The following is an 8,622-nucleotide window of genomic DNA, read 5'->3' on the forward strand; positions in this document are numbered from 1 at the left end:
AAATGTGATTGGGAAATGCACTGCCTTGATTTGTTTCACCTAACCAGGTTTCAACTAGGCTAGCTATGTGAAATTGTGACAACTGCTCTTGAAATAGGGGGTCTTGGATTTTTTCACTTGAAAGGCCCTCTATGTTCCACATACCCAACTTCAAAAAATTTGAATTATTTGCAACATGTTTGGAATATTTTTTCATGGTGTAATATTAGAGATAAAGGATACTGGATTACTCATTTTGAAATTTTGAAATATATATTAAAAAGGCGAAAACTAAATATTACACATGATGACTATCCCTCCCCGCACAAGTCGTCCGGAAATAAATTGTCCGTTTTCACACTTTGATTTTAGATTTCAAGCAATCGTATCCGGTGAAGAGAATGGCAATGACAAAAAATCTTATATAAATATTGTAGAAAATGACAAGCTGGATGATATTTCTTATTCTTCTTTGAATTAAAAAAATGCAGAAAGGTATGTGAAAAGTAATCAATTTATATTTATGTGCAAAAGATACATTTAAAATACAAGCTACTAAGTAGCCAGTCCGAAGCTCGTGCAAATGTACAGCCAACTTGTGCCGATGTTCACCAGTATATAAGTTCAATTTAATGCAGCTGTCGTAGATCATAGATGTTTTTTATCTTTGCACAGTTAGCATATGTGCTGTCAAAAATCAGGATTGTCTGCATCCCATTTTGTATTTTACCACTACAGATCGTGTCCTGGGCAGATATGCATTAAAAGCTTATAAGGAATGATTAAGCCTTGTTTATTTATTGTGTAGAGGGCAAATTTCTATATCTGCAGCATAGATTCTGATTACAATATGTGCACACCTGCTTGAAGTTATACTGTTTGATGACACTGCTGGTATTTTATCGTATTGAACATTGTTTACTTGTACTTTTCATTTCCAAGACTAAAAAGTCAAGATACATATCCCAAACTGAGATATCATCATTTACATGTACCGAAGCATGGGCTGATAGCTCAGTCTTATTAAAATTAGATCTTAAATCCACTCCAACTACATGTAGACAGCCTATCCCAAAAGCACCGGTCTGTCGGACAAAACAGGTTAAAATCTTATTGGTCCGTAACTTTGGTCCGTTTGTCCAAGGTTTGTTTTGGTTGGGTTTAAAATTATATATTATACAGTTATTGACTGGGTATGAGGGCAACATATGATTTGTTGGACCTGAAGGTGAAAATGTTGCCCGAGGGGGCAGGCCAAGGGCAACATTTTCATCTTCAGGTCCAACAAATCATATGTTGCCCGAATTCCAGTCTATAACTGTTTTGTTATACCCTTCACTGCTCACTTAAGATTGATCAATTTTATCAATACAAGCTATATTATCAATTATTTTATATGGAAAATTATGGTTTCTTCAGTAAACATCAAGCTGAGAAAGAACAAAATCAATTATCATGATTATAAATCTATTATATCACAAAAATTATTCACAAAACATACTCTTCCCTTCTACCTTACCTTGCTGTTAGCAGCAACTCTTAATAGCTCTTAACTTCGGCTATTTTCGCGTCGCCGATATTGAACGATGATTATTAATTGTGACGTAACAGACGAGTGACGTTGCGGTCTAACAATTCTTATGTAAGACCGGTCAATAGTGATATTGTTAGACCGATGTAATAAACATTTCTTTTGTAGGACTTTTTATTAGTAATAAATATATAGAAGGATATTTATAAGGGTATAACAATCCCTATTTCATATCATATAGACACTTTAACTAATACCAAAACACATTATGAAAAACGGTTTGTTGATTGTGATTGTTTTAAAACCTACTTTCGCAACAATGCCTCTAAAATATTTCGATGGGACAGTATCAGGGAAAAAAAGAAACATTTCAAGTAATCTTTTAATGTGTTATCTATTTATTGATTCAATGTTATGAAGTAACATCGTTATTATCTATTTATGATAAACGTTTCAGACCGGTGAAAATTTTTTTGGTCCTGTAAAATTGTGTTAACTGTCTGTCCGAATGTCCTGTGGCAATTTTTCTTTTTCGCAAAGACTGACTAGGTCACTTTGTAAACCTGTGCTTATGAATCATGTTTGAAGAGCAAAGCCAAACACGGTGCCTAACAGTCAAAGGACTTTCAGTTTCAGAAAGATATTTTTAATATCCTTTTAACCTTCTTTTTTCAATTATGTGCAAAGAGGAGTCCAATCCATAAGGAAAAAATCTTGTAAATGCTATACAAAAGAGACATAAATTGATGCAAAAAATGTATTTGAAAAATATCTCTATTTTTGATTAATTAATTTATTTATTGTAGAATGTAGAGGGATGTAGTTTGATGTATTAGCATGTTATCCTATTCAGTCCAGTGTTACTTCATAAGGAACTTCCCAAGATGTTTTCGACTCATTCATCAGAGACCAAAGGCTGGATTTCAAAGGTTAAAGATTATGAATAATTTTAAAAAGGATAGAATTTATATGTAATAACCCTGTATGAGTGTTTGTCTGTATATTAATGATTATCAAAGAATACCAGAGGACTGTTTAAAGCTGGTGATACCTTTATTTTACAGGAACTTTTCACATTTTGGATCACACTATGATATACTAGGAGTCAGCAGAGATGCTTCTTTGAAAGAAATTAAGTCAGCATACATTTCCCTGTGTAAGAAGGTAAAGATAAAGTCAGCATACATTTTTCTGTGTAATAAGGTAAAGAGCACAACTTCTTATTGAATAATTAATATATGTTTAACAAGAGAGGAGAAAAAAAATTGGTGGACATTGACTATACTGGGATTTGAACCCAGTCTGCCAGAATATTTTGTAAGATGCACAGCTTATTATCTGGCCACCATTTAAACCCATCTGATGACAGCATTTAAAATAAAACCTGCCTATTAAATTCATCATATTCAAATTAATCTTATTCTAAACATTGAAATCAAAAAATGACAATAGCATTAAAAAGAGTAAATTGCTTAGTGATTTTATTAAAAAAGAAGGCAATTAATTTTTAGCAATATTCTAGCAACCTGCACAGTTGAAGGCTATTTTTATGGATTTTTAAAGGGAGAGGTGAATTTAAAATGATTTGGTGTGTGGATTCCATTTATTATGTATTTATCTATACTTTAATTTTTTGTTCAAGAGACTTAAGAGGATTTGAATGAGAAAACAATCTCAGTCTCCTGATTGTCATAAGACATTGATGATTAAAATATTTAATGTTGGTTTTAGTTCCACCCAGACTCGAATCCAGATGACGTGGAAGCCCAGAGTAACTTTGTGAGGTTGAACGAGGCCTACACCCTCCTCAGTGATCCCAAGAAGAGGTCCGAGTACGATGAAACAATTGGGGTTCACCGGAGGGACGCACCCAATAAAGAGAGGAAGGCTCCAGATTTCAGTCACCATGACTTAATGTGAGTACTATCAGTCACCATGACTTAATGTGAGTACTATTCAGTCACCATGACTTAATGTGAGTACTATTCAGATTGCTTTGGAAGCTGGGGCTAGGGCTCAAACTGGTTTCATCCTCTTTCAGTCCCAAACAGTGTATATTTATAAACTGAATTAAAATTTGATGTAAATTAAATTTTAACAGTGTAGTCTTTTAGAAGACAGTTGCCTCTGAACAGTATAAGGTTGGAGTTAAACTCATATCTTATAAAGATGGACAAATTATTTTTGTAGTTTGAAGAAAATTCTTTAGCAGCGTTCAATTTAACAATACTAGTTAATACATGTATGATATATAATTTGATAAATATCTAGCACCATTAATACATTAAACTTGGTTCATAGAATGTCTGAAGCTGGATATACAAAAATGTGACTGAATTCTTTCATGTGTTTGCTTGTCAGTTGGGAAATGAATCACCGTTATGATAAGCAGAAAGACATGACTGAGGAGCAGATCTTAGACCAGAGACTGAAAGAGCAACAGAAACGGTACGAGAAATGGTACAAAGAATACCTTCTTAAAAAGGAGAGCCAGAAGTCTGACTGGCAAGCCCCGCCCCCCACGGAGGAAGAGAACGAGTTCAGGGAGACGGCATCCGAGTACAAAGAGGCGTTTCACAGAGAGGGGGCTAAAGACCTGAAGGAGGAGGAATTCTCCTGGCCTGTGTGGTTTGGACTGTTACTTCATGGCTCCGCACAGCTTGGAATCTTCCTGGTGTGTATGTACGGGATGTACAGGATGGGGCAGGAGTAAGTGGGCTTTATTGATTGAAGAGATGCTACATATTACTGGGCACTCTTGATTTGTCTACACCTTACACCCGGTGTACACTTTTCCATAATCAAGTACAAAAGTGTATACTTTAGGTGTACACCATCTACACCCTGTGCAGGGCATGTGTTATATAGAATAGCAAGAAAAATTAATATTAATAATGTCAAGTGTATTTTGTGAGGGTCTTTTTCTGTATTTGAGTTTATTGTCAAATATTTGATAGGTTGATTGTAATGAATGTTTTTATAGTAATTTAGTGGACCGTGTTTTGTGTATTTTATGGAAAATTGAGAAACTTCATATTTTGTAAAATAAAAAATAAACAAGTTTGGCAAGTTTGGGTGTTAAAGTCTCCAGATATTTTTGACTATGACTAGATATTTAATTATAGGAGTTATTATAGGAGGCTATGAATTTGTTTTATAAAAAATTCTTTGCCTTTTCATAAAATGTTTTGTTTTTAAATGGACTTTAAAAAAGTATTCAAATTGCAACAAATTTTATTCAATCTTCTGCAAATAAGATCCCATCAGCTGATTGAAATGTGATGTCCATGTTGAATTTGCTACACTTAACCCAATTTCACTTGATTATAACGTGTAAATCGTCTACGACGGGTGTAGTAAGCTGTAGACAAATCAAGCGCACCCACTGTCCAGTTTTATAAATCTGAAATTATTTAGCCTTGAACCCTATAAACTTAACTTATCATTGATATCTTAATTTTCAGGACTGGTTATATAGAAAAGAAGAAAAAATCTGATTAGAATTTTTAATTTAATGATTCAGTGTATTTTGTGAGGGTGTCTATTTATTTGGTGTTCTTGCCAAGAGCTGGATAATCCTTAAACTGTGGTGTGGATATTCATATACATAATTACTAGTATTTTATGGTTTTCACTCATGTGGATGTTTAAGGAAATGTCCTGAGTGATGATAAACTTTAATTAAAGATGATATTGCAGGAAAACCTTGATATTTTCTTTTAATAATTTGCAAATAAAAATAATGACTTTTTTATCGACTGTGTTAATTTTATTAAGAAGGAAGGGCTTATTAAGGGGGGCATATAACTTTGCTGCTATCTGTATGTCAGTGCGTCTGTTGGTCCACCATCAGTTTCGGTTCATTTTCTTCACAGAGGTTGCACATATTGAAATGAAATTTGGTATACAGATTTATCATAAGAATATCTAAAATGGTTCTATTTTGGATATGATAAAATGCCATTTTGTAAAAAAGTTTAATTCTAAAACACACCAATTATTTGCAGTTGCATGTTTTAGTGTCCGGAACTTTTTAACATATATTTACATTTGAGATGTTAATGATATATGTAAAATGACATGTATTACACAAATGTTTTCGTATTCCTACATGTATGTTGTGACGCTCAATGACCTAGAATTTTTTGTCTTTAAGTTATCTGTAAACATTTGAATGTTTTTCATGTTGTTAACATGGTAAATATATATGTATATAGTGAAAGATTATATAATAATAAGGACATTCTAACTATTTCATAAGTTCTTAAAATATTCGAAGTCAAAAGCGGTTTTATCGCCTGTTTTATCCCTTATGTCTCTTGGGGGAGGGGACATAAGTGTTTTAGAAATAAAAGAATTGATTTTGATGATAGTATGCGAAAGACTTTAGAAAGGCCTTTTTACATATGAGGAACTGGTGGATACTCAAGGATACACCAAAGGTTTCCAAAGGGCAAAATTTAATTTGCTTGAAATTCTTTCATTTACAAAGATAACATATTAAAAGTATATATCATTTGAAAGCTTGTTAAATTTACTATTTAATGATCTTAATTTCAATTTTCATTTTTATCTTATTAAAAAATTATTAATATTTTAATGTAAATATTGGTCCAACATTTAATTTTATACAATTTCTGGTATTACACCTCTCAAAGTCAAAATTTTATATATATGAAAGAAAAGATTGAACTTTAATAACTAATTATTTCATAATTTTTGATAAATATTTGAAGTCAAAAATTTACATCCATTTGTCTTTCAATGTTTCCAATTTATTAAAAATCACATTTCCACCAATAATTCGAGAACTTGCAAGATAACAAAAATTTAGATGGTTAATTTGTTTTGTGAACACACATTTACACCTGCTCTGGTCAGTTTTCACCTGAAATTTGTACATTTTAAGAGGGAAAATAATGAAATAATACCACCAAAAATATGATTTATTTACAGTAGATTTTTAAAATTACACAACAAAGTCTTACAAAGAAAAAGCAATTGAATATCTTATTTAAATTAAATATTTCCTATGAAAAATATTCACAAGAAGGGAGGCTTTTTTATTTAGGTGCTTTTAATGAGATTAAAATAGGTTTAATTCTGTATTAAAAATCCTTTTTTTTTCCGGCAAAATGGCAAAGCTAAGCTCCACGTCCTATTTCATAATTTTATAAAGCAAATATACTTGTCTAAATCTAGAGTCCCTGTAGTTTAATTACTGATAATCTGTGTGGCTGTACAGTAATTTTATGTGGTCACAGTTAATTATTTCCTTTCAGAAGCAGGCAGTTACAGACCAAATCAGAAGCTTCAATAACGGCACATTCACATGTGTTAGTGTTTATATTTGATTTTTCAAAAATAATTAGAAAACCATTTTAATTCAAAGGAATTTTTCATGCATTATAAAGCAGTGATTAGCATTGTTTTTAGCCAAAAATCTCAAAATTGACAAAAATCTTGAAAAAAGCCTTTGGTGTATCTTTAATATGGCACGCCAAATTCACAAAAATGAGATAATCATACTTTCACAATCGATAAACTAGGTTTATCGGTTGTAAACTATAGTTAACAACGTTAATCTATATTTCACATCTGTAAACCATGTTAAATTTATGTTTCACAATGAAATTTTGAAAACAATCATTTGCGATTGCAAAGCATAGATTATCTGATAAATACATGTTTCTGATTTGTAAACTATAGTTTACAAACCGTTAACTATAGTTAACGATCTGATAAATATAGTTTCACAATTTGTGAAACTATGATTAACAACTCTTAACTAAAAATTGTAAACTATATTTACAAACAGTTCCTATTCATGTTTATCAACAAAATCTATTGTTAATGCTTGAAATTTACAGACAGATAAACTTAAATTAATATTCGTCAAAACTATAGTTAACAACCGTTCAATATTTTTACAGTTATGTCCCTTGGGAAAACTACTAAGTGCTTTACGAAACAAAACTATAGTTTATGGTTTGTAAACTATAGTTTACAGACGATAAACCAGTGTGTGAAGTGAAAAGGATTTTTATTTTTGTGAATATGGCGTGCCATACTTTAAGTCTGTTGAAACTCTACACATTGATTTAAATACATGTTTGTTGAAAAAAATGAACTGATGTAGTTTTCTGATATTTCACAACATCACTTGTAACTCTTCAGGAATGGAAAGGTTTCTTCCCTTGTCGTGATGCATCTCCTGAATATAAATTAGAGATCAAATGATACTTTTGTAATGCTGTCTGCAACATGGTTTATAACTGACACTATATGAGCTAGAATCAATCAGTTTTTTACTTAACTGTGCTGAAGTTCAGGTGAGCTTTTTTGACTGAAGGAAGTCCAGTGTTCATCTTGTTTATTGTTTGTAGTTTGTAAACCTTCCCAAGATAAGATAATTTATAGTAGTCTTTCAAAATCTTTTCCTAAGAACAGCAAAGCCATGATTAGTCATATTAAAATTGAAGCATCCTCAGACATTCTGGATTAAATTTGTTCAAATATGACCCCCTCTGGTAGAGTGGGCCATAAAAAGTGACCAAAGTTTTATATTAGAATATGTAAGGGAAAAAATCTGCTGGAAAACAGAAGTTCCATGCTTACTTATGTGAGCATTGTGGCCCCTGGGCCTCTTGTTAATGTTCCAGCCTTTCATCTATGTAGTAAGTATCAGACTGAAGCTCAATGGATTTGTGATGTTTTTTTCCAACATTTTGTCTACATTTTGTATTTGTGTTGGGCTTCTATCTTGATGGCGCATACTCAGACACAATTCAAAATTCAACTTTTCAAATATCTGTAATATTTTTTCGTTTTAATTAACATATAAAAGTAATGTGGAATAATATTAACTTGACGTCAACAATATTTAAGAACAAAATAAAGATTTTGACCTATAATTCAGGATGTTTCATGATTCCGGTACCTGAAAGCACAGACCCTTCATAACTCAATTTTGTAAGCATCAAGACCTCAAGTTTTGTATCCATCAGAACAGTGAACTCAATTTTGTACCCAATTGTACTAAAAACACAAACTATTTATTTGAATGCTTTACATTTTTTTTATTGGTCTATAAAATCAACAAAATAAAAATC

At 31.8% G+C, this 8,622-nt stretch overlaps 1 protein-coding gene across 3 annotated transcripts; it reads left to right on the forward strand.

The window, feature by feature from the left end:
• Positions 1–347: 347 nt before the first annotated feature.
• LOC134238379 (uncharacterized) lies at positions 348–5,264 on the forward strand. Of its 3 annotated transcripts, none has more exons than XM_062720525.1 (6): positions 348–412; positions 2,317–2,439; positions 2,575–2,674; positions 3,242–3,426; positions 3,872–4,219; positions 4,975–5,264. In XM_062720525.1, the coding sequence occupies exons 2-6, from the start codon at positions 2,348–2,350 to the stop codon at positions 5,009–5,011; spliced, it is 762 nt and encodes a 253-aa protein (XP_062576509.1). In that variant the 5' UTR covers positions 348–412; positions 2,317–2,347; the 3' UTR covers positions 5,012–5,264. The 3 variants fall into 3 exon arrangements, with proteins under 3 accessions (XP_062576509.1, XP_062576507.1, XP_062576500.1); XM_062720523.1 differs by having other exon boundaries at positions 358–485; XM_062720516.1 differs by having other exon boundaries at positions 358–474.
• The last annotated feature ends 3,358 nt before the right edge of the window (positions 5,265–8,622 follow it).

The sequence above is a fragment of the Saccostrea cucullata genome, unplaced genomic scaffold (genome assembly GCF_032062105.1).
Source record: "Saccostrea cucullata isolate Sc308-1 unplaced genomic scaffold, CSIRO_AGI_Scuc_v1 ctg711, whole genome shotgun sequence".
Lineage (NCBI taxonomy): Eukaryota > Metazoa > Mollusca > Bivalvia > Ostreida > Ostreidae > Saccostrea > Saccostrea cuccullata.

Excerpts from the sequence above, each read along its gene's own strand:
- LOC134238379 (XM_062720525.1), top strand. The coding sequence starts at position 2,348 with ATGTTATCCTATTCAGTCCAGTGTTACTTCATAAGGAACTTCCCAAGA. Across the intron at positions 2,440-2,574 it reads CCAAAGGCTGGATTTCAAAG|GAACTTTTCACATTTTGGAT; the intron begins GTTAAAGATTAT and ends TTTATTTTACAG. Across the intron at positions 2,675-3,241 it reads ACATTTCCCTGTGTAAGAAG|TTCCACCCAGACTCGAATCC; the intron begins GTAAAGATAAAG and ends TGTTGGTTTTAG.